At 34.6% G+C, this 26,690-nt stretch overlaps 1 protein-coding gene across 13 annotated transcripts in view; it reads left to right on the top strand.

Moving 5' to 3' along the window:
- Nucleotides 1-26,690, top strand: part of HFM1 (helicase for meiosis 1) — a 206,513-nt gene that overhangs the window by 137,261 nt on the left and 42,562 nt on the right. For 12 of the 13 annotated variants that reach the window (XM_079902104.1, XM_079902101.1, XM_079902109.1 and 9 more), the window contains 7 exons: nt 10,928-11,025; nt 11,107-11,235; nt 16,951-17,036; nt 17,524-17,607; nt 17,731-17,888; nt 19,357-19,460; nt 19,934-20,068. In XM_079902104.1, coding sequence (XP_079758230.1) covers nt 10,928-11,025; nt 11,107-11,235; nt 16,951-17,036; nt 17,524-17,607; nt 17,731-17,888; nt 19,357-19,460; nt 19,934-20,068 — 794 coding nt within the window. The remainder of the gene's footprint in view (nt 1-10,927; nt 11,026-11,106; nt 11,236-16,950; nt 17,037-17,523; nt 17,608-17,730; nt 17,889-19,356; nt 19,461-19,933; nt 20,069-26,690) is intronic. The other variant, XM_079902112.1, reaches the window with a different exon arrangement.

Raw genomic sequence — 26,690 nt, 5'->3', positions numbered from 1 at the left:
TATTCCTGCATTTTTCCTCCCTGTGAAATTTAGAATCAGTTTGTCAAGATTTATAAAAAGTCCTATTGAAATTGGCTTTATAGATTAGTTTGTGGAAGAATTCTTCCTTTAACAGTTCTGAAATCTTTCTATCTAGGAATATGGTATCTCTCTCCATCTATTCAGATCTTTATGTCTTTCTGTGATATTTTATAACTCATCATTTAGGTTTTATATTTCTTGATAGGTTTATTTCTTGGTATTTTATGGAGTTTGATATTGTGAGTCCTTCTTTACTTTGCATACCATTGCATTTTATGGCCAGTTATTGATGGTATATAGGAAAGCTATCAATTTTTAAAATTTTGATTGTTTTATCTGGCTATCTCACTGAACTCTCTTAATAGTATGAGTTGTCCTTTAGTTGGTTTGCTGGGATTACCTAGATAGACAATCATATTATCTGTAAATAGTGATAGTTTTATCTCTCGATAGTTGCAACTCTATTTTTCTTAACTTCTTGTAGATAGAAACTTTAGTATATGTTCTCTAGTTTTAGAGAGAGCAGACATCTTTGTCTTTTTACTGTTTTTAATTGTCAAGTTTCCAGTGTTTCACCACTGGGGAATTTCTCACACTTTTTGGATTCGATTGTGGAATCCATTAACCTCCTTCTCACTTATTTGTAAAAACAGATTTGAATTCGGAGAGAAGAGCGAGCAATCCATTTTAGCTCACCATTGTCTCTGGATCTAAAAGTTGGGTTTCTCTACAATTTCTTTCATTTTTTGTTCTTTGCAGGGTTACTAACTTTTTTTGAATCAATTTTTCTTACTTTATATGTTCCTGAGCTATTCATTTCACCCAGCTTGTCAGTTTTTATGGCATAAAGTATTTTGTCCTCTAATAAGTTAAAAATTTCCTCTAAATATATAATGTCTTTTCTAATATCTAATATTATTTGTATCGTCTCCTTTTTTCTTAATCAGATTTGCTAGAGGTTTCTATATTTTGATCTTTTCAAGCCATTTATTTTTGACTTATTGATCATGTTTAATAGTCCTATTAATTTTACATTTTTAATCTTTACTTTCTATTATTTTTTATTTCATTAATTTCCCATTTTGTCTTTATTTTTTTTCCTTCTACTTCTTTTTGTAATCTTTTAAATTGTGTTTTTCTCCATTTATTATTTTTTTAAATTTTCTATAAAATATGTAAGACTACAAATTTTCCAGTGAATACCACTTTGACATTGTTCTATAGATTTTCTAAATCTATTGCTATTCTTTCTAAATAGTTTGTAATTTCAGTTTTAGTTTCCTCTTAAGAATTATTTAAAATTATGTTTAAAATTTTTAAAGTAATACTTTTTAAAAATTGTCATTCTTTTATTGTTAATTTCTAATTTTATGGGATTGTAATTAGAGAATGTGGCCTGTTAGAGTTCTGCTTTATGATAAATATTGTGGTTTTACTTGTGGCTTAATACATGGTTAATTTTTATCATTATTCCATGTGGATGGTAAATGGATAAATGAATGATGTGTTCCTTAGGCACTAAATTGGATATTTTGCCATTAGGAAGAGTTTGCTAATTGTGTTACTCAAAGTGAAATATCACTCATTTTTCATGTAAAGTTTTATTAATCAAGAGAGTAATTTATTATATTGGAAGAGGAAAATATATTGAAAATATAGCCAGATTATATGATGGATCTAAAGATGTAATGTCAGATAGTTCAAGGGAATATATATATACCACCAATATATTTGGAAAAGCAAACAGAAAAGGAACAAGTACACAGTAAACAGAAGAGTGACATATTGTCTGATCAGCTGTGACTTGTGGAAATGACTATAAAAGTATAGGATGGATTATACAATAAAGGAACAAATCATAAGGAAATTGTCTTCTTAGGATTGTACATAAAAGGAGTTGTACTTAACCTGTGTATTTACACATTTGTTAGGTACTACAGGCCTATTGGCCCGTTTGTCCATGTTGCCTTTCTTGTCCTGTCTTGTCGTTTCTGCTGATGGAAAGAGGCAGGTTAGATGAGTCAACTAACTGTCCTATTGAATACTTTTTGCTTTTAATTCCGTTTTGTCTACTATTAATAATATTGCCATACTTGTTTTATTTAGTATATCATTTAATCTTTTTCTTCTTAACGTTTTCATATTGTTTTATAATTTGTATAGATTGAATATAGTTAGATTTTATCACTTTTCTTTTTACCTGATCTCAGAATTCTTTTAATTGAGAATAAGTTCATTCACACTTATTATAATTACAGTAGTCCCCCCCCTTATCCACGGTTTCGCTTTCCACGGTTTCAGTTACCAGTGGTCAACTGTGGTCCGAAAATATTAAATGGAAAATTCCAGAAATAAACAATTCATAAGTTTAAAATTGTGCACTGTTCTGAGTAGCAATTCATAAGTTTAAAATCTCACTTCGTTGTGCTCTGTCCCACCTGGGACATGAATCATCCCTTTGTCCAGTGTATCCTGCCTGTTCTTCACTTAGTACCCATCTCAGTTATCAGATGACAGTTGCCATATTGCAGTGCTTGTGTTCAACTAACACTTATTTTACTTAACAATGGCCCTGTGGAATTAAAGGAACCTCAGCTAAAATTGGAATCAGGACAGACCTGTAGGGGAAGCTCTCACACTCTGCCATGCATCATCAATTGCTCCAAGCAGAAAGAGGTGTACACCTACCTCTCTGATAGGAAAATCCCTCTACTTTACTATCCAGCAGGAAAAAGAAAACTTCTCTCTGCCCTGACAGCCCAGCCAGTCGGAGACTGTACCAGCCCGACTAATGAGAAGCCTCCATACTTTGTACTACCAGCTTCCTCCAATGGACTCTGGTTTTCACAGCCCCTCCTATCTCCCCCCTTTTCCCTGTAAAGCAAATTCCTTTTTCTCTTGATTTGCCTATGCTTTGCCATAGTTTGCATATCCTGAATTGCAGTTCTTTTGGCTCTTCCTCAATAAACTTGCTTTTGCTATAAAGCAAGTTTATAAATAATACAGTAGCCAGTTATAAAATAACTGGCTACTGTATTATGAAAGTTGACAGCTCCAAAGCGCAAGAGTAGTGATGCTGACAATTCAGATATGCCAAAGAGAAGCTGTCAAGTCCTTCCTTTAAGTGAAAAGGTGAAAGTTCTAGATTTAATAGGTTCTAGATTTAATAATTTAGAGGTTGCTATGCTGGTTAATAAGAGGTTAATATGCTGAGGTTGCTAAGATCTACAGTACGAATGAGTCTTCTACCTGTGAAATTGTGAAGAAAGAAAAAGAAAGGAAACTGTAAAGAAGGAAAAAGAAATTTCATGCTGGTTTTGCTGTCGCACCTCAAGCTGCAAAAGTTACAGCCACAGTGCATGTCAAGTGTTTAGTTAAGATGGAAAAGGCATTATATTTGTACAATAGCATATTCTGAGAGAGATAGAGACCACACTCACATGACATTTATTAACACTATTAATTGTTCTATTATATTATTAGTTATTGTTGTTAACTTTTAGTGTGCCTAATTTATAAGTTCAACTTTATCCTGGGTATGTATAGGAAAAAACAGTATATGTAGAGTTTCATACTATCTTTGGTTTCAGACATCCACTGGGGAATCTTGAAATGTATCCCCTGAGGATACTGTGTTTGGACTTAATCTTATTGTATGTTTTCTAATTTGCACGATTATTGCTTGTTTCTTTTTTCCTCACTTATTTCTTTTGCCTTTTCTGCCTCTTTTTGGATATGTCAAGTTTCGTTTGTTTTTGTTCTTCTAACTAGCTCTTCTTTTAAAATTTTATATGTTTTTAACCAATGTCTATAGAAAATGAACATTTAAAAACTTCCCATATGAGATAAAACTTTTATCATATTTTCAATTTCCTCTTGCCGTCTCCCATGTTCAGATCATCTTGGATTTTAGTTCCAGATTGTTAAATTTAAAGTATTTTACTGTGCATTAAAAATTGTAGACTTAACCTAATTTCTTTTTTTACTGATTGCTTTGCTTATTTTCTGCTTTTTAAAATCTCTATCTTCCTTTTCCTTAGATATATAATTTATTTTTTTTGGATACATTCTCAAATAATTTTCTGAGTCCTTCTGAGTCTTTGTAAGCCTGAAATGCATTTTGCCCTATCATTTGAATAAGTTTGGCTAAATCATTCTTCAGATGTTTATACTGCTCTTCTTGCATCCATTGTTGGTGATCTAATCTGTTTTCAGTACTTTTTTAAAAAATTAATTAATTGATTTATGGCTGTGTTGGGTCTTCTTTGCTGCACGCAGGCTTTCTCTAGTTCTGGCGAGTGGGGCTACTCTTCCTTGCGGGGCGCAGGCTTCTCATTGCAGTGGCTTCTTTTGTTGCAGAGCACAGTCTCTAGGCATGCGGGCTTCAGTAGTTGCAGCACACAGGCTCAGTAGTTGTGGCTCGTGGGCTCTAGAGCGCAGGCTTAGTAGTTGTGGTGCACAGGCTTAGTTACTCCGCGGCATGAGGGATCTTCCTGGACCAGGGCTCAAACCTATGTCCCCTGCATTGGCAGGTGGATTCTTAACCACTGCACCACCAGGGAAGTCCCCATGTTTTCAGTTCTTTATTAATAACTTTTTTCTTTATCTGATTTAGGAAATTCACCAGAAAGTCTGCGTGTGTCTTTATTCTTTATTTTGCACAGCATTCTGTGGACCCTCTTAATATGTAGACTTGTATCTTTCTTCAGCTCTGGGAAATTTCCTTCTATAATTTAATTATTTCTTCTCTATTCTCTCTGTTCACTCCTTCTGGAACTCCTGCTGGATGAATGTTGGAACTTCTGACCATCTCCTCCACATATTATACTTATCCTTTCATATTTTTTATCTGTTTATGCTTGGCTTTTAGGAGAATGTCTTAGCTCAGTTAGCCATCTCACTAATTTGCTCTTCAGCTTTATCTATTGAGTTTTTTCAGTGATAAATTTTTTTGTTTTTTTGCATTAAAGCATATCAGGGATTTATTAGAATTCTTCAAAGAATTTTAGGTGAAATTTTAAAGCATTGATATTTTGAAAGCTCCTACAACATTACAAAGAAAATAACTGATAAAATTTGTATTTTACTGTATCTCTGCTTGGCTTTCTAAAATATACATGGTATTTCTTTTTCTGTGTGTGTGTGATTTTAAAAGTTTATTCTGATAGCAATACAAAACAAATTGCATGAGTAAGATTAACGGTAAGGACAGGATTAAGAAATAAGTTTCTTTCTTTCTTTTTTTTTTAAATTAAAAAGAAAATTTTTTAATTTAATTACTTTTTTTACACAGCAGGTTCTTATTAGTCATCAATTTTATACACATCAGTGTATACATGTCAATCCCAATCTCCCAATTCATCACACCCTCACCCCCACCCCCCACTGTTTTCTCCCCTAGGTGTCCATACGTTTGTTCTCTACATCTGTGTCTCAATTTCTGCCCTGCAAACCGGTTCATCTGTACCATTTTCCTAGGTTCCACATACATGCGTTAATATACGATATTTGTTTTTCTCTTTCTAACTTACTTCACTCTGTATGACAGTCTCTAGATCCATCCACACCTCTACAAATGACCCAGTTTCATTCCTTTTTATGGCTAATAGTCCATTGTATACATGGACCACATCTTCTTTATCCATTCATCTGTTGATGGGCATTTAGATTGCTTCCATGACCTGGCTATTGTAAATAGTGCTGCAATGAACATTGGGGTGCATGTGTCTTTTTGAATTATGGTTTTCTCTGGGTATATGCCCAGTAGTGTGATTGCTGGGTCATATGGTAATTCTATTTTTAGTTTTTTAAGAAACCTTCATACTGTTCTCCATAGTGGCTGTATCAATTTACATTCCCACCAACACTGCAAGAGGGTTCCCTTTTCTCCACACCCTCTCCACCATTTGTTGTTTGTAGATTTTCTGATGAAGCCCATTCTAACTGGTGTGAGGTAATACCTCATTGTAGTTTTGATTTGCATTTCTCTAATAATTAGTGATGTTGAGCAGCTTTTCATGTGCTTCTTGGCCATCTGTATGTCTTTTTTGGAGAAATGTTATACATGGTATTTCTAATCTCTCTGAAAAAAATTTTAATTATATAAATCAATTATGCTTATTTTGAAACTCTTTTTCTGTGCACTTAACTCTGTTTCCTCAATTGTTATTTCATTTATTAATATTGTGTGTCTTTTTAAATTTTTTTCTCAAATGTTAGGTAGTTCTTCATTGTTTGCTTTTGCATTTGTAAATATATTTTTGCCTACCTATTCTGTTACTTACTATCTCTAATGATTGTGGAGAAGTAATTAGATTGACTCCCATAAAAGTGTGGAAATACCTTGCAATTTAAGAGTAAAGTCTTTCTACTTCTACTGGGGTTTTCGTTCCTACCTGGAGAACTGTCCTGCCTCTCTGGCCTCAGTGTCTACACTCCCTACTTTAGCCTCTCAATACATACCACAACTGCTTAATGTTTTCCACAAATGAGAGAGAGTGACAGGGGTAGACTAAACTACCTGCTCAGAATACAGCATTCCAGTGAATTGCTCCAACAAATACCCTAGGACCCTCTCTCCTTCTTGATCTATTAATTCTTCTGCATGTACTATGGATAATCTCCGGTTTTGTTTTTCTCATAGATTTGATCTTTTTCATAGATATGATTTCTAACATTCAACTTTCTGGCCCACCAATGGCATGCTTTCTTGCTTTCCTGTAGTTTTGTGGATAGAGACTAACACACAAAAACACACCTATATAGTTGTCCATCATTTTATGGAATTTAAAGAGGAGTTATATGTATAGAAGGCTCCATGTGCCATCTTGATTTTTTTCTCTCATTTGATTCTTTGGGCATTCTTATTCTATGTTTAGGCAGAAAAAGATGACTTCAGAATAACTTTTTCTCCTCTCAAGAGAGTTGTACAGCCTTATAGTACACCTTTAACTTATCTTCATATGAAGGATTTCTACTCTTTCTATACCTTCCTTTATTAAGTTGGCCAGTATACAGAAGTCTTTTGGGAAGTTCTGGTATCATTTTTATTAGTTGGCTAACTGTGGAAGCTGAGAGCAGGTCATAAATGGCTCAACCATTGATAATAATAATAGTAATAACCATTTCTTGAATATTTGCTATGTTCCAAGCACTGCATTAGATGCTTTACAGGCATACCTTGGAAATATTGTGCGTTCAGTTCCAGACCACCACAATAACATGACTATCTCAATAAAGCAAGTCACACAGTTTTTTTGGTTTCCCAGTCCAGTGCATATAAAAGTTATCTTTACACTAGACTATAGTCTGTTAAGTGTGTAGTGGCACTGTCAAAAACACAGTGTACATACCTTAATTTAAAAATTCAAAACAATTACAACAGTAACATCAAAGATCACAGATCACCATGACAAATATAATAATAATGAAAAGGCTTGAAATATTTCAGCACTTAACAAAATATGACACAGAGACATGAAATGAGCAAATGCTGCTGCAAAAATGGTGCTGATAGACTTGCTTGCTGCAGGGTTGCCATAAACCTTCAATTTGCAAAAGCCCCACAATATCGGCAAAGTGCAATGAAGTGAAGTGCAATAAAATGTGGTATACTTGTACATACCTATGGCAGAAACTGCTAGCTTACTGCCCAATATTTATCTTACCTTCACAGGGAAAAGATTACATTTCCCAGTCAACTTTGTAGCTAAATAGGGCCCTGTGTCTAAGTTTGTCCAATTAACAAGATGTAGGCAGAAGATGTAAGTCTTCCTAGAAGGCTGCTTAAAGGAAATGGAGTCAGGTGGTAAAAAGGGCATCAATTGTTGTCTTCCACCACTTCCTCCAACATGTTGTATGGAGTGAATGTGTAATGGCTGGAGATCCAACAGTCATCTTAGACCATGAGATGGCCTGAGAATGGAAGCCATACAAGGCAGAATAGAAATATAGTAGGATCCTAGGTCTCTGGTGACTTGTTGGACTACCATACCAAGCCCTAGACTGCCTAACTCTGGAGTTCTTTTACATAAGAGAATAAACCATTTATATTTAAGCCTCTATAGTCTGGTCATGGTTGAACCTAATTCAAATTGCATCATTACTTTATTTCATTTAATCCTTGCAATAACCCTGATTTAGTCATTACATAACTATCATGCAAGTCTGACCCCATTAGTTGAGATGGCAGAGGTGCCATCTTACCTGAGGCTGTGAGACTTTTACTTCTACTGAGAATAAGCTCAGGCTGGCCTTATCTGGTGGAGAGAGACAGACAGCCCTGCCAAGGTTCTGTACCTACTAGAATAAATCCCTGTTCTCCCTTCCATTCCTGCTTATTGTTACCAAGTTCAAGCTTGTACTGCTCGCCGCATGACAGGACAGTAAAACGAGAGGTGTTGGGGCAAGGAAAAGCCACTTATTTGGAAAGCTAGCAGACCAAGAAGATGGTGGACTCATGTCCCAAAGAACCATCTTACCCGAGTTAGAATTCAGGCTTCTTTTATACTAAAAGGGGAGAGGGTGTAGCTGGTTGTTGTTGCAGACTTCTTGGTGCCATAATCCTTTGTTCTTGCAGCTGTCCACGTAGGTTTGGTCCCAATGTTCCTGTAAACCTCCAACATGACAATCAACAATCATTATTTTCTGTTCTGCAACTTTTTATCTCTACATGAATGTAAACATGTTATACTTTTAAAGGTCAAACCTAGGAGGCAGAGCATTGAGAAAGGGCTATTATGTATATTTGAAGCCATAGGCAACATTTTTACAAAGGTTCAGAGCCAGCATGACTAAGTATGGGCAACAGAGCACAAAGGTTAGAGCTAAAGGAATAGATCCAATATGGAGTCAGGTTTGTTCTTCTCTTACATACTGCTTTTTGTGGTAAAGTTTCTGACAGAGAAGTATGATGTTGAAAAGTGTACTATTTTTTAAGGTATATTGATGTTAAACATAAATATTACCTCAAAAGTCTTATTTTTACTCTATAATTTTGTATATATTCTTCATTTGTGCATTCCAGAATAGTTTCACAAGAAGTTTTATTTATCCAGCACTTGAAAGCACCCCATCCACATTTTCCCATCAGTTCCTTCTTTGTTAACAAACCATGTAACTTTATAACCATTTCTTTCTTTCCTTTTTTTTTTAGTTTCCAACTTTCTTTAATGCTAATCTTAATGCTAATAGGTTGTGAGATATGTTTTTTTAATTGAATGAAATATTCTTTAAATTTTTTAGTGCTTTAGAATTTTCAGAAGTTTCACACACATGATTTCATATAATCCCATAATAATTCTATATTTCCCCACCCTTGTATTGCCCCTCCCCCTTCCCTCTTCCCATGGGTAACCATTAATTTGTTATCTACATCTGTGAGTCTGCTTCTTTTTTTGCTTTATTCATTAGTTTGTTGTATTTTTTATTTTTTAATTTTTTAATTTTTTTTGTGGGACGCGGGCCTCTCACTGTTGTGGCCTCTCCCGTTGCGGAGCACAGGTCTCGGACACGCAGGCTCAGCGGCTATGGCTCATGGGCTCAGCCGCTCCGCGGCATGTGGGATCTTCCCAGACTGGCACACGAACCCATGTCCCCTGCATCGACAGGCGGACTCTCAACCACTGCGCCACCAGGGAAGCCCCTGTTGTATTTTTTAGATTACACATATAAGTGATATCATATAGTACTTGTCTTTCTCTGACTTATTTCACTTAGTATAATGCCCTCCAGGTCCATCCATGTTGCTGCAAATGGCAAAATTTCATTCTTTTTTATGGCTGGGTAGTATTCCACTGTGTATATATATGTGTATATGTGTGTGTGTGTATATATATATATATATATATATATATATATATATATCTCACATCTTCTTTATCCATTCATCTGTTGATGGACACTTAGGTTGCTTCCATACTTCGGCGATTGTAAATAATGTTGCTATGAACATGGGGTATACAATCATTTCTAAGTAGATGATATAAAATAATTTTCAGAAGCATATATTATAGCCAAAAGAAGTAATCATTCTGTAGTTTCAGCTGTATGCACCCATTCTGTGAAGTTAGTTGCTTCTTTCTATTTTCATATATTGTTTGCTAAAACTAAACCATAAAATATAACTATTCTACCCTTTCTCTTTGTGTACCTGTTTTTGGTCTTACAAGAGATCCCCCCAGAGAGTAATACAAGTCTAATAATTTTAGTTAGAATCATAGGGGGATTTTCATATCAAGGTCCGGTTAGATAAGTAAACAGATGAAAGAGGTAGCAAAGACCTGGGAGATAGTAGGCACAATAGACGGTAACTTCTTTTCTCCCCTCTTTCCACCCCTCAAATTTTGTAGCCAAGCAACTGCTTGTTGCTAATAATCAACTAATAAGCTACCAACCTTCAAATGTTGAACAGAATTTTATCACCTAACAGTATGCTTTTTACTCAATAGGTACTTAATAAATATATGGTGATTATATAAATTATGTTGTTTTCTATAATACCTATATATAGTAAAGCCCAAAGTCAGCTGCACTGGAGAAGAATATGATAACAAATTTTAGATGTGTTGAGATGAAAAAAACAGTCAAAGTGCAAGTGCCCTGTGATCATTTGAAATTTATCAATCTAGAGATTATAACAAAAATCTTGAGAAGAAATGAGATATTTGAGAGAAAGAGAGGTTGAGTGAATAAAGAAGAGTAGAAAAATGAGAACTGACCTTTTAGAGGCTGGGAAGAGGAAGTCAACAATTACTTGCAATAATGATGATACAAGATGCAGAGTCATGTAGTGTCACAGAAATCAAGGCAGAGAGGAATTTTAAGAAGAGATACTTCAGTCACTGATGTCAAACACTGTGAGATAGTAATTTTTAAAAAGAAATAATAAAATTTCTTCTTTCCTCAGTCTTATTCAGGCTCAGCTAGGATGCATTCCCATACAAGACTTTGCTTTGACGCAAGATACTTCGAAGATTTTCAGAAATGGCTCACGAATTACAAGATGTATGTTATAGGATTAATGGATTTTCAATATTTTTCCAGTAAAATAGTATACTAGATTTAATATTGGAAACTTTTTTTTAGGGTTGTCAGATTTTATGGCTATTCAAGAAAAGTTTGCTGTACTGTTGAACAGTTTGATTTTAGCAAAGTGTTTTAGATGTAAACTTTGGGAAAACTCTCTGCATGTATCCAAACAGCTGGAAAAAATCGGTAGGTACTGAATACAGGTAGGCAATGTGTCAATGTCTGCAATTTATTTTGTATTTCACTGTTAGAAAAATTGTTCTAAGATGGTTATAGACCTTTAAGGAAAAATGTGTTTATGGGCCTAAATAAGTTACTATACTTTCCTTCTCTTGAAAATCTGATTTTCATTTGCTTATGCTTAAAGGATTCTATTTGAAATCAATTTGGAAACCTAATAAAAATTAATGTTCTTATTTTTAAATTTGTTCTCAAACCAAGAGTGAAATTTTGTTTTAGTAATTAGGTAACTGTGTGTTGTTCTCTCTTCTACTTTTATGACTATTTTGTTTTGATCTCAATGACAAGGTACAGAGCTAGCAGTCCTGGTCATTCCTAATTCATTACAGAAAATTGTCACTTATTTATATTTTAACTTTTTCTCTTTTTTCAATAACATTTCAATATTAGTAATGATTTTCATAGAGATTCTATAGACAGGTTTCTTTCCTGTCTGTTGGGATCTAGCTCAGGATGTGAACTGAAAAACTCTACACGGTGCCATTTACAAAGACTGGGATATGCCTAAAGCACTTCGGAATTTTTCACTTTGGTGTCTTTGGCTTTGTGACCCTGTTCCTTCTTAGATAGCTAGAACTCCAAAAAGAGAGTTATTTCATGGCTGACAGTCTTATTAGCTTTATAATTTTGTATGCATCTTGGGGACATTAAAAAATTAGGTAATGGGTCACTGAGGATTGTCTAATTATTCCTTAGAACAAAGATCTCCAGCTATTTTGTGAGGAAGTACTACTTTGTATTTCCTTGAAGTTTGAAATCGGTGGGGGAAATCAGTCAGAGAGCTGACCAGTCCTGGTAACTGGGGTGAAGGTGGAGATTGACTGGTGAAAGCAAGGTCAAAGTAGAAGAAAGATTCCTGATTAAAGGCTCACCTTCCTATCAATACATAAGTCCTGGCAAACCAAATGCCACGCCCATCCCACAGAGATAAGAGTTCTGAATTGGGAAGAAGGTTACATACAATATTTAGGAGATTTCAACTTACAGAAAAATTTGAAATTATATAAAATGATTATTAATAGTATAGCACTAAAACACTTATATTAGAAAAGTAGAAAGTTCTCTAGAGTGATTTCAGTTTCCATGTGATAAGATGAGAAAAAGAACAAATTAAACCCAAAGTGGGCAGAAGGAAAGAAATAATTTTAAAAGAGCATAAATAAATTGAAAACAAAACAATCAACAAAACAAAAAGGTGATTATTTTGAAATATCAATGAAATTGATAACACTCTAGTCAGACTGATCAAGCAATGAAGAGAAAAGACACAAATTTCCAAAAACAAAAATGTGAGATATAACTATGGATCTTATAGATGGCAAAATGATAGAAAGGGAATGCTATAAACATCTAATGTCAATAAATGCCACAACTTTGATGAAATGGGAAAATTCCTTAAAAAACACAAACTGTCAAGAGTCCACTCAAGAAGAAATAGACAACATGAGTAGGCTTATATTTATTAAAGAAATTAAATTTGTAGTTTAAAACCTTACAAAGAAAATCCCAGGCACAGAAGTTTACACTGGTGAATTCTACTGAACATTTAAATAAGAAGCAATATCAGTTCTACACAGACATTTTCAGAAAATTTAAAAGGGGGGGTAATACTTCCCAACTCATTCTATGAGGCCAACATTGCCTTGTTATCACAACCTGACAAAGACATTCAAGAAAGACAGACCTCAGTAATATAAAAAAGATATCCCTCAGTAATATAAATGCAGTAATTCTTTATAAACTTTTAACAAATTGAACACAATGATAGATAAAGGGGCTAACATATCATGGCCAAATGTGGTTTATTCTAGCAATACAAGATTAGTTTACCACTTGATGTCAATCAGTGTAATTCCTCATATTAACAAACTAAAATAGACCATATGATCATCTCAATAATGCCCAAAAAAGTTGACAAGATCCAAAATCCATTTCTAATTAAAACTCTCAACAAATTTAAAATAGAAGGAAATTTCTCAAATTGATAAAGGACCTCTATGAAAAACCTACAGCTAACATCATATTTAATAGTGAGAGACTGAATGCTTTCCTTCTAAGATCAGGAACAAAATGGATGCTCACTGTAACTACTTCCAGTACACATTGTACTAGGGGTTCTAACCAGTACAGTAAAGCAAGAAAACGAAACTAAAAGCATACAGATTGGAAAGGAAAGAAGTAAAAATGTTTTTATTCATACATGATCACATGATCATCTATGTAGAAAATTCCATGGAAGGTAGGAAAGGTTTAGCATGGTTGAAGGATGTAAGGTCAATATATAAAAATTAACTTTATTTCTACATACTAGTAAGGAAAATCAGAAACTAAAATTAGAAAAACTATGCTATATTAGTTTTCTATTGCCATTGTAACAAATTACCACAAACTTTGTGGCTTAAAACAACACAAATTTATTATCTTAAAGTTCTGTAGATTAGAAATCTGATGTGGTTCTCACTGAGATAAAATCAAGGTTCGGCAAGGCTGTTTTCCTTTCTAGAAACACTAGGGATGAATCCATTTTCCTGCCTTCAACTTCTAGAGAATACTTGATTCCTTGATCATAGCCCTCTTCCTCTACCTTCAAAGTCAGCAGGTGATCTTGGATTTGGCAAAGAATTTCTTAGATACAACACAAAAGCACGAACTATATAAAAGAAAAAAAGTGGATTTAATCAAAACTTAAAACTTTTGCTTTTCATAGAATACTATTAAAGAAGGAGGAGGAGGAGAAAACAAGCCACCAGACTGGAAGAAAATATTTGCAAAACATATAACTGATGGAGGACTTGTACCTAGAATGTATAAAAAATTCTTATAACTCAATAATAAGACAAACCACTGAGTAAAACAATAAGCAAAAGATTCAAACAGACACATCACCAAAGAAGATATGTATATGGCAAATAAGCACCTGAGAAGGTGTTCAACATCATTAGTCATTAGAGAAATGCAAATTAAAATGACAACGCGATACCAGTACACATCCACTAAAATAATTAATTTTTCTTTTTTTTTAAAATTTATTTTTGGCTGTGTGCAGGCTTTCTCTAGTCATGGCGAGCAGGGGCTACTCTTTGTTGTGGTGCATGGGGTTCTCATTGTGGTGGCTTCTCTTGTTACGGAGCACAGGCTCTAGGAACATGGGCTTCAGTAGTTGCAGCGCGTGGGCTTCAGTAGTTGCGGCACGTGGGCTCAGTTGCAGCATGTGGGCTCTAGGGCACGCAGTCCTCAGTATTTGTGGCATGCAGGCTTCAGTAGTTGTGGCTCATGGGCTCTAGAGAGCAGGCTCAGTAGTTGTGGCACATGGGCTTAGTTGTTCTGTGGCATGTGGGATCTTCCCGGACCAGGGATCGAAATCGTGTCCCCTAGCGTTGGCAGGTGGATTCTTAACCACTGCGCCACCAGGGAAGTCGCCACTAAAATAATTAAAACTTGACAGAGTGCTGGAGAGGATATGGTTCAACTGGAACTCTCACTGTGGGAATGTAAAATGTTACAACCACTTTGGAAAACCATTTGATTGTTTCTTTAAAAGTTCAACATAAACCTACCATGCAACCGGCCCTTTCATGCTTAAGTACCCAAAAGAAATAAAAGCATGTAGACACACAATTCTAATAACGAAGACATTTGAAAACAGCCTAAATATCCATGAACACACAAATGGAAAATAAATTGTGCTATATCCCATAGTATGGATATATATACTCAGTAATAAAAAGGCATGAAGTGTTGATACAAACAACAACATGGATGAATCTTACAATAATTATACAGAGTAGAAGAAGCCAGACTAAAAAGAAAACTATTTAATTCCATTTAAATAAAAGACTAGAAAATACAATAGTGATAGAAAGCAGATCAGTGGTTGCTTGGGGACTGTGTGGGGAGGGGACAGAAGAGGTAGCGAAGAATTACAAAGTGGCACAAGGAAACTTTTAGAGGCAATGGTAATGTTTATTAGCTTGGTTGTGGTGATAGTTTCTCATACACACACATACATAAACACACAAAATCACATGTCAAGTATATTGTATGTGAATTATACTTCAGTCAGTAAAATTGTAAAAATAAATAAATCCAAAGGAAACTATATTCACTCACCAAATGAGCAAAAATTAAAAGTCCTGTAGTGGAGATAGTATAAGGTTATGAACATTCTCATGCAGTGTTGGTTGGAGCCTAAGTCTCATGATATCTACCAATTAAAATGCACAATCTCTTTAAAACAGCAATTTCACTTTAGCAATTAAATTTATAGAAATATTTCCACATGGATACAAATATAAACATTGTTTATAATCACATAATCTTAAATGTCCATCAATAGAAGAATGATTAAGAAAAGTATGAATTATCCATAAAAATTGATTAATAAAATTTCACTATACTGGAAGAAGCCAGTCTTTCTGACTTTCTAGAATATTGTCAGTCTGGGCATCAGTTGCATTCTATCCCTTCCAAATTGTTGAACACGAACATGTTTTTCACACTTAGTACAGCTGAACAAAAAGAAACAAATATTGACCAGCAAAATTCATGTAATAGAAAAGTGAGAGAATCCAAACAAAAAAGTAAATCTAAGTTCTTATTGAGCACCAGGAAAAAATAATGAATGCAAATTGATTTTCAACAATGTTTATAAACTAAAAATTAAAAATCAGGAAAGGTTATAAGGGAAAATGGAAATGAACATTAAGGAATTAAGAATACTAGGAGTTGTGTCTAAAGATTGAGTAAGAGAAATTCCCAGGAATAGTTAAAGATATGAGTAAGGAAAGGAGTATCATACCCTCATCAGTAATATGTGTGCCTTAAACAAGGTGGTACTAGTTTAGGATTTTATGCTTCTGACAATATCTTCTACTTTGGGATTTGGTTAAAATCATTCATATGAGTGTAAGAATTAAAAATTATAGTTTCTCAAAGCATGAAGAAACAGAGAATGTCCAAAGATGGAAGAGCACTTGATGTATTTAAGGAGCAAAATTAAAGCCGGTGTGGCTGGAGAATAGCAAGAGAGGAATGGTAGGAAATTAAATGGGAGAGGTAGGCTGTGTTCAAGTCATATAGGTAAGGGAGTTTGGCCATAGTAAGGAAATTGCCATTTTATTCTAAATGCAATGGAAAGGCATTGGAAATTTTAGGCAGAAGAGTAAGATTATCTGAATTAGTACAGAAACAGAGAACTCAATTTCTTGAGTTCCTGTTTCTTTAAAAGTTCAACATAAACCTACCATGAACTCATTTCAAGACAGAAATGCTCAGAGAGCCATAGCTTCATGAAACAATATTCCCATCCCTGAATAATGTTGCCTTTTTTAAAAACATGAGTATAACCATAGATGTTTCTTGCTACTTGCTCTATGACGTAAGGTAAAACTAAGGGTTGAGACATCATGTGGACCAAAGAATTCCTCTTTCTTTTATAAAGCACATGAGTGTTTTATTTGAGTTTGAAAAAATAAATATGAACAATCAAATAACATCGCAGCCCAATTAATCCAATTGAGAACATTTTTTAACAACTTTAAAAATAAGTCATTAGTCTGGCTCTTTAAATTTTTCTTTTTTACTAATGTAGTTGTTAAATATTTAAGTGTAGATTTAGTTTTAAGTGGATTGTTTAAAAACTATTTGATTAATTTTCCACAGGTGTAACATTATCAAATGCTATGGTAAATGCAGGTTTGACTACCTTTAAAAAGATAGAAGAAACAGATGCAAGGAAACTTGAACTGGTATTTAATATTTACTTATTCCTAATGTTACCTGAATTCTGTATAAATTCTAAAGCCTGACTTTTGTATCTTTATTTCTGCCAAAAAATGATTTCCCTCTCATAGTCATACATATATATATATATATATATATATATATGTGTGTGTGTGTGTGTGTGTGTGTGTTTTTCGATATGTGGGCCTCTAGCTGTTGTGGCCTCTCCCGTTGTGGAGCACAGCCTCTGGACGCGCAGGCTCAGCGGCCATGGCTCACGGGCCCAGCCGCTCCGTGGCACGTGGGATCTTCCCTGACCGGGGCACGAACCCGTGTCCCCTGCTTCGGCAGGCAGACTCTCAACCACTGCGCCACCAGGGAAGCCCAGTCATATATATTTTTAACTTAAGATTTTAGCTAATAAGCATGTTAAAACTATTGACTCTAAAAAATATTTTACTAAAAGAGTTTTTAGTGTTGTAATAAGAACATAATGACATAAATATGTTTTAGATTTTAAATAGACATCCCCCTTTTGGAACTCAGATAAAAGAAACAGTGATGTATCTACCAAAATATGAACTTGAAGTGGAACAGGTAAATATTTTCTATTTTCATATATTTTGATTTTCAGGAATAAAGCTACCCATAGCTGACTTGGAGGTGAGTATGAGTAGTAAGGTTATTTTTAACACTTTTTATGCCTATCCTTTTTTAAAGATTGCAAGATATAGTGATACCATGGCAGAAATATTAGTGACTGTTATATTAAGAAATTTTGAACAGCTACAAACTAAAAGAACAGCACCAGATTCCCACTACGTTACCTTAATCATAGGTGATGCAGATAATCAACTGGTTTCTAAGCACAAAATTATGTAAGTGTGAAATTTCTATTTGTTTTATTTCTAAGCATATACTATAAAAGAAAAATTCTGCTGAGGAAAAGAGTAATAAAATCATGGTGGGATCAATTAAATTACATTTTCCTGATTCTATAACGGGATAGTTTGTCTATTAAAGAAGATACTAATATTGGGTCTGTTGGTTTAGATAATATTTAGTACTCAAATGAACAAAGTGTAAAGTCTGTCACCATGGTTTGAAACAAGTAATAGATGACCTTTAGGAGTAGCTCTAATTCACTGTTGCTGAACTTTCTTATTTTGTTGCTTTTCTCCTATCATTCATGACCTTACTACTCTTTGAGTGCAATCTTCCTCCTACTTACTTCAAAATATATCTTCTATTTCCAAATTAAAATCTAACAAACTACTACCGCCATTGTAGGATCCAGGCAACCAGATCCAGTAGATAAAGGAGGTACCTTGCCTTATATCTAGTTCTCTAGCATGTCATTCTATAATTTTACTTCAGCCTTTTTTCTAATACTATTGCATATTGATATTTTCTCCCAGGATGTCATAAACAAACTCTAAAGATAATAGTTGTAGCTACAGCTAATATTTTTTGAGCACTTAGTAGGTTCCAGGTATTGAATTGTTTAGTCTTTGTATGAGATAGGTGCTATCATTATATATACTTTATAGAGGAGAAATTTGAGACCAAGGTTATATAGGTAGTTTACAGCAAAAACTAGTTTTGAAGCCAAGCATTCTTACTCCAGAGCCTATGCTCCTAGCATATAACTGTACCTGTAAGTTCAGGATGGCAGTGATTCTGAAATGGGAATCTCCTAATTTTTGCCAGTGTACTAGAATATGGCTTCCTAAAACATCCTGTGCAAGGTTCCTAATGGGACTGCAGTGACTGATAAGGATATCCTTTTCACTGATAATTACTCTCCTGCAACTAGCCATGATACACTTACAGAGAATATATAATTATACAAATCTTTATTCTCTGTGACAACTAAATCTAATGACAGCCTTGACTATAGGAGGCTAAAATAAGTTCAATCACAAAATTGGTTGCTGGTGTTGTGTTATTAGATACAGAGTATTTCATATCATTTAAAAAAATACTGTTGAAGTTCTCACAAATCCATGTAACTTATGTATAGCCATTTTAAAGTGGTAGTGATTTAAGGTCAAGGTCATAGGTTATTGATAGCAATTATATATTCAAGCAGGCCTGAAATGATTCAGTGCAACTTAGAACCAGCTGTTGGGTGAACATATAGTTAAGAAAATTATGGTAACGGTAGCTCCATTGACACTCCATTTCCCTATTCTCAGAACTTGGGGAAGGTAGTTTTCAGTCTCACTTCAGTTTACTACCAGATAGGACCTATCTTAGGATCAGTTAGCCCTTGAACATTAATTTAGTATTTCATTTCATTTAGTGTTCAAGATCACTATTAAATGATGCATTACTCTTTTTCAGGGATTCTGTTTTGCTAAAAGCTGGAAATTGGGCTAAAAAGATTGATGTGAGGCGAGCTCTTAAATCTGAAGATCTTAGCATAAATCTAATTAGTTCTGAATATGGTAAGTTCATTGAAGTAATGAAGACATGAATGTAAAAAATATGATAGCATTTAAAAATTATTTCCTTTATGTAAAACAGAAAAGCAACATAAATGATATTGTGTAAAAATAATTTATTTAAGTAAAATGAATAATTTTAAAGGAAGCTTCATATATTTGGATATGTAAAAGATGGCAGAGACTAGGATAATAAAATTAAAATTTTATCTGTTCATTTATAGACATTTTATTTTTTAAGATAAATTTCAATTACTGTAGGAACATTGATTTTTATTTTTATGACAGATGTATAAATTTTCATTTGTTATACTTTTTAAAGTATCTTTAAAACATCTCTATTTCCTGGACTTGTTAGACTTTCCAGTTCAAAAAGGTATAAAATATAGCAGGTATAAAAACAAATAAATGGTCTCATGTGTGGATTTATATGACTTAAATAAGCATTTGTATGCTTTTTTTTTTTCTTTTTTCAGTTGGACTTGATATACACCAGAAATTTACAGTCTTTTACTTAGGACCCAAGAGATTTGGAAATCAAATACTTACGCGAAAAACACCAGAAACAGAGATGTCCCATTTTAAACATTCAATAGCAGGGCCCAGTAAAGGTAAATAGCTGTATTTAGTCCTGTTTTGCATTAAAGCAAAGATATGGCTGAGGGTAGTATCATCAGTATAGTACTGCTTCATTCAGATTGTGGATACTGTGGAATTAGATGTTTAGACTTTCTAATAATTGCATTAATAATGTACAGTAAGAATTCTTAGTGTTAATATTTGTCAAAATTGGGGTGATTTTTGGAGCAAAGAATTATTTGACTAGTTTTTTGTATACATTTCCCCCTTTTCATATCCACTCCATTCTTATGGCCATGTCAGGGGGAGAGCAAGTGATATACAAGAATTAATGGATTTGATAAGGCAAAGCAGGTGACAATTTTTTTTTTATTATGGGACATTCAAATAAAGACGAAAGTAGAAAGAAGTGTATATTGAACCTTCATGTACTCATCACCCACCTTAAACAATTATCAACTCAGGGCTAATATAGTTTCATCTGTACCTCTGTTTAGATTTCCCCTTGTATTTTTTGAAGAAAATCAGATATCATATTATTTCCTCTGTAAATGTTTCAGTATATATTTGTAAATGGTAAGGATTTAAGAAAAAAATACTGTTACTCTTAGACATAAAAAGCTAATAGTAACTAATAATTATCCAATATTGAGTTAATGTTCAAACCACTGATTACTCATAAATGTTGTAGATATATCATCTTGATACCATCTAGACATACCAGATTGGCTCCTGAATCCTTTTGCTATGTCCCTAGTAGTCTTGACAGCTTCCTTGCTTTGTGAGGTTATATGATGTTCTAGGCTTAACCTTTTATAATTCCAGACCCAGACCTGTAAAAAGCCTTTTCTCCAAAGATACCTGGTTTCTTTTCATGATAAATAGTTTTCTGTGTGCTGGAAGAGCTCATTGCCATTGACTGATTATTATCTCTTGCCTTTTCCATGCACAGATTTAGGAAATATGTGATTTTTTTCTTTTTGAGATAAAATACATAATTGATTCATAGTTAAATGTCCAAATCAAATTCAGGGCTATAGTATTTATCCTTAAACTCAATAATCTGTATCTCCTTTCTGCCATGCTGAGAGATTTGTTTCGCAATAACTCCCAAACTGATAGAATGTCACTAATTTTCTTTTTTTTTTTTTAACATCTTTATTGGAGTATAATTGCTTTACAATGGTGTGTTAGTTTCTGCTTTATAACAAAGTGAGTCAGCTATACATATACATATATCCCCATATCTCCTCCCTCCTGCATCTCCCTCCCACCCTCCCTATCACATCCCTCTAGGTCGTCAAAAAGCACTGAGCTGATCTCCCTGTGCTATGCGGCTGCTTCCCACTAGCTAACTATTTTACATTTGGTAGTATGTATAAGTACATGTCACTCTCTCACTTTGTCCCAATTTACCATTCCCATTCCCCATGTTCTCAAGTCCATTCTCTACATCTGCATCTTTATTCCTATCCTGACCCTAGGTTCTTCAGAACCTTTTTTTTTTTTTTTTTTTAGATTCCATATATATGTGTTAGCATACGGTATTTATTTTTCTCTTTCTGACTTACTTCACTCTGTATGACGGTCTCTAGGTCCATCCATTTCACTACAAATAACTCAATTTTGTTTCTTTTTATGGCTGAGTAATATTCCATTGTATATATGTGCCATATCTTCTTAATCCATTCATCTGTCGATGGACACTTAGGCTGCTTCCATGTGCTGACTATTCTAAATAGAGCTGCAATGAACATTGAGGTACATGACTCTTCTTGAATTATGGTTTTCGCAGGGTATATGCCCAGTAGTGGGATTCCTGGGTCATATGGTTTTTCTATTTTTAGTTTTTTAAGGAACCTCTATACTGTTCTCCATAGTGACTGTATCAATTTACATTCCCGCCAACAGTGCAAGAGGGTTCCATTTTCTCCACACCCTCTCCAGCATTTATTTTTTTATGATGGCCATTCTGACTGGTGTGAAGTGACACCTCATTGCAGTTTTGATTTGCATTTCTCTAATGATTAATGATATTGAGCATCCTTTCATGTGTTAGTTGGCAATCTGTACATCTTCTTTGGAGAAATGTCTATTTAGGTCTTCTGCCCATTTTTGGATTGGGTTGTTTGTCTTTTTGACATTGAGCTGCATGAGCTGCTTGTAAATCTTGGAGATTAGTCTTTTGACAGTTGTTTCATTTGGAAATATTTTCTCCCATTCTGAGGGTTGTCTTTTCATCTTGTTTATTGTTTCCTTTGCTGTGCAAAATCTTTTAAGTTTCATTAGGTCCCATTTGTTTATATTTGTTTTTATTTCCATTTCTCTAGGAGGTGGGTCAAAAAGGATCTTACTGTGATTTATGTCACAGAGTGTTCTGCCTATGTTTTCCTCTAAGAATTTTACAGCGTCTGCCCTTACATTTAGGTCTTTAATCCATTTTGAGTTTATTTTTGTGTATGGTGTTAGGGAGTGTTCTAATTTCATTCTTTTACATGTAGCTGTCCAGTTTTCCCAGCACCACTTACTGAAGAGGCTGTCTTTTCTATATTTTATATTCTTGCCTCCCTTATCAAAGATAAGGTGACCATATGTGCGTGGGTTTATCTCTGGGCTTTCTATCCTGTTCCATTGATCTATATTTCTGTTTTTGTGCCAGTACCATACTGTCTTGATTACTGTAGGTTTGTAATATAGTCTGCAGTCAGGGAGCCTGATTCCTCCAACTCTGTTTTTCTTTCTCAAGATTGCTTTGGCTATTTGGGGTCTTTTGTGTTTCCATACAACTTGTGTAATTTTTTCTTGTAGTTCTGTGAAAAATGTCAGTGGTGGTTTGATAGGGATTGCACTGAATCTGTAGATTGCTTTGAGTAGTATAGTAATTTTCACAATGTTGATTTTTCCAATCCAAGAACATGGTGTATGTCTCCATTAGTTTGTATCATCTTTAATTTCTTTTATCAGTGTCTTATAGTTTTCTGCATACAGGTCTTTTGTCTCCCTAGGTAGATTTATTCCTAGGTATTTTATTCTTTTTGTTGCAATGGTAAATGAGAGTGTTTCCTTAATTTCTCTTTCAGATTTTTCATCATTAGTTTATAGGAATGCAAGAAATTTCTGGGCATTAATTTTGTATCCTGCTCCTTTACCAAATACATTGATTAGCTCTAGTAGTCTTCTCATAGCATCTTTAGGATTCTCTGTGTATAGTATCATGTCCTCTGCAAACAGTGACAGCTTTACTTCTTTTTCGATTTGGATTCCTTTTATTTCTTTTTCTTCTCTGATTCCTGTCGCTAAAACTTCCAAAACTATGTTGAATAATAGTGGTGAGAGTGGACAACCTTGTCTTGTTCCTGATCTTAGAGGAAATGGTTTCAGTTTTTCACCATTGAGAGCAATGTTGGCTGTGGGTTTGTTGTATATGGCCTTCATTATGTGTAGGTGAGTTCCCTCTATGCTTACTTTCTCAAGGGTTTTTATCATAAATGGGTGTCGAATTTTGTCAAAAGCTTTTTCTGCATCTATTGAGATGATCATATGGTTTTCTCCTTCCATTTGTTAATATGGTTTATCACATTGATTGATTTGCATATATTAAAGAATCCTTGCATTCCTGGGATAAACCCCAATTGATCATGGTGTATGATCCTTTTAATGTGCCATTGGATTCTAATGCTAGTATTTTGTTGAGGATTTTTGTATCTATGTTCATCAGTGATATTGGCCTGTAGCTTTCTTTCTTTGTGACATCTTTGTCTGGTTTTGTTATCAGGGTGATGGTGGCCTCGTAGAATGAGTTTGGGAGAGTTCCTCCCTCTGCTATATTTTGGAAGAGTTGGAGAAGCATAGGTGTTAACTCTTCTCTAACTGTTAGAATTCTCCTGTGAATCCATCTGGTCCTGAGCTTTTGTTTGTTGGAAGAGTTTTAATCACAGTCTCAATTTCAGTGCTTGTGATTGGTCTGTTTATATTTTCTGTTTCTTCCTGGGTGAGTCTCAGAAGGTTGTGCTTTTCTAAGAATTTGTCCATGTCTTCCAGTTTGTCCATTTTATTGGCATATAGTTGCTTGTAGTAATCTCTCTTGATCCTTTGTATTTCTGCAGTGTCAGTTGTTACATCTCCTTTTTCATTTCTGGTTCTATTGATTTGAGTCTTTTTTTTTCTTGATGAATCTGGCTAATGGTTTATCAATTTTGTTTATCTTCTCAAAGAACCAGCTTTTAGTTTTATTGATCTTTGCTATTGTTTCCTTCATTTCTTTTTCATTTATTTCTGATCTGGTCTTTATGATTTCTTTCCAACTGCTTACTTTGGGATTTTTTTTGTTCTTCTTCCTCTAATTTCTTTAGGTGTAAGGTTACGTTGTTTGTTTGAGTTATTTCTTGTTTCCTGAGGTAGGATTGTATTGCTATAAACTTCCCTCTTAGAACTGCTTTTGCTGCATCCCATAGGTTTTGGGTTGTCGTGTTTTCATTGTCATTTGTTTCTAGGGATTCCTTGATTTCCTCTTTGATTTCTTCAGTGGTCTCTTGGTTATTAAGTAGCATATTCTTTAGCCTCCATGTGTTTCTATTTTTTATCGATTTTTTTTCCTGAAATTGATATCTAGTCTCATAGCTTTGTGGTCAGAAAAGATACTTGGTATGATTTCAATTTTCTTAACTTTACCAAGGCTTGATTTGTGACCCAAGATATGATCTATCCTGGAGAATGTTCCATGAGCATTTGAGAAGAAAGTGTATTCTATTGTTTTTGGATAGAATGTCCTATAAATATCAATTTAGTCCATCCTGTTTGACGTATCATTTAAAGCTTGTGTTTCCTTATTTATTTTCATTTTGGATGATCTGTCCATAGGTGAAAATGGGGTGTTAAAGTCCCCTACTATGATTGTGTTACTGTCGATTTCCCCTTTTATGGCTGTTAGCATTTGCCTTATGTATTGAGGTGCTTCTATGTTGGGTGCATAAATATTTACATTTGTTATATCTTCTTCTTGGATTGATCCCTTGATCATTATGTAGTGTCCTTCTTTGTCTCTTGTATTAGTCTTTATTTTAAAGTCTATTTTGTCTGATATGAGAATTGTACTCCAGCTTTCTTTTGATTTCCATTTGCATGGGATATCTTTTTTCATCCCCTCACTTTCAGTCTGTATGTGTTCCTAAGTCTGAAGTGGGCCTCTTGTAGACAGCATATATATGGGTCTTGTTTTTGTATCTATTCAGCCACTCTGTGTCTTTTGGTTGGATCATTTAATCCATTTACATTTAAGGTAATTATCGATATGTGTGTTCCTATTACCATTTGTTTTGGGTTTGTTTGTTATTGTAGGTCTTTTCCTTCTCTTGAGTTTCCAGCCTGGAGAAGTTCCTTTAGCATTTGGTGTAATGCTGGTTTGGTGGTGCTGAATTCTCTCAGCTTTTGCTTGTCTGTAAAGTTTTTAATTTCTCTGTCGAATCTGAATGAATTCTTTGCTGGGTACAGTAATCTTGGTTGTAGGTTTATCCCTTTCATCACTTTAAATGTGTCTTGCCACTCTCTTCTTGCTTGCAGAGTTTCTGCTGAAAGATTAGCTCTTAACCTTATGGTTATTCCCTTGTATGTTATTTGTTGTTTTTCCCTTGCTGCTCTTAATATTTGTTCTTTGTATTTAATTTTTGATAGTTTGATTAATATGTGTCTTGGTGTGTTTCTCCTTGGCTTTATCCTGTGTGAGACTCTCTGCACTGCCTGGACTTTATTGACTATTTCCTTTCCCATATTAGGGAAGTTTTCAACTATAATCTCTTCAAATATTTTCTTGGTCCCTTTCCTTTTCTCTTCTTCTTCTGGGACCATATAATTCGAATGTTGGTGTGTTTAATGTTGTCCCAGAGGTCTCTGAGTCTGTCCTCAAATCTTTTCATTCTTTTTCCTTTATTTTGCTCTGCAATAGTGATTTCCACTATTTTATCTTCCATGTCACTTATCTGTTCTTCTGCCTCAGTTATTCTGCTATAGATTCCCTCTAGAGAATATTTAATTTCATTTATTGTGCTGTTCATCATTGTTTGCTCTTTAGTTCTTCTAGAACTTTGTTATTTTCTCCATTCTGTTTCCAAGATTTTGGATCATCTTTACTATCATTACTGTGAATTCTTTTTCAGGTAGACTGCCTATTTCCTCTTCACTTGTTTGGTCTGGTGCATTTTTACCTTGCTCCTTCATCTGCTGTGTGTTTCTCTGTCTTCTCATTTTGCTTAACTTACTGTGTTTGCGGTCTCCTTTATGCGGGCTGCAGGTTCGTAGTTCCCATTGCTTTTGGTGTCTGCCCCCAGTGGCTTAGGCTGTTTCAGTGGGTTGTGCAGGCTTCCTTGTGAAGGGGACTAGTGCCTGTGTTCTGGTGGCCGAGGCTGGATCTTGTCTTTCTGGTGGGCAGGACCGTGTCCGGTGGTGTGTTTTGGGGTGTTTGTGACCTTATTATTATTTTACGCAGCCTCTCTGCTAATGGATGGATGGGGTCGTGTTCCTGTCTTGCCAGTTGTTTGGCATAGGGTGTCGAGCACTGTAGATTGCTGGTTGTTGATTGGAGCTACGTCTTAGCATTGAGATTGAGAGCTTTCGCCGTTTGATATTACGTGGAGCCGGGAGGTCTCTAGTGGATCAAAG

This window comes from Stenella coeruleoalba (genome assembly GCF_951394435.1).
Source record: "Stenella coeruleoalba genome assembly, chromosome: 1".
NCBI lineage: Eukaryota > Metazoa > Chordata > Mammalia > Artiodactyla > Delphinidae > Stenella > Stenella coeruleoalba.
Note: the sequence above shows the minus strand (reverse complement) of the source record. Positions and strands in the feature narration are given on the sequence as shown.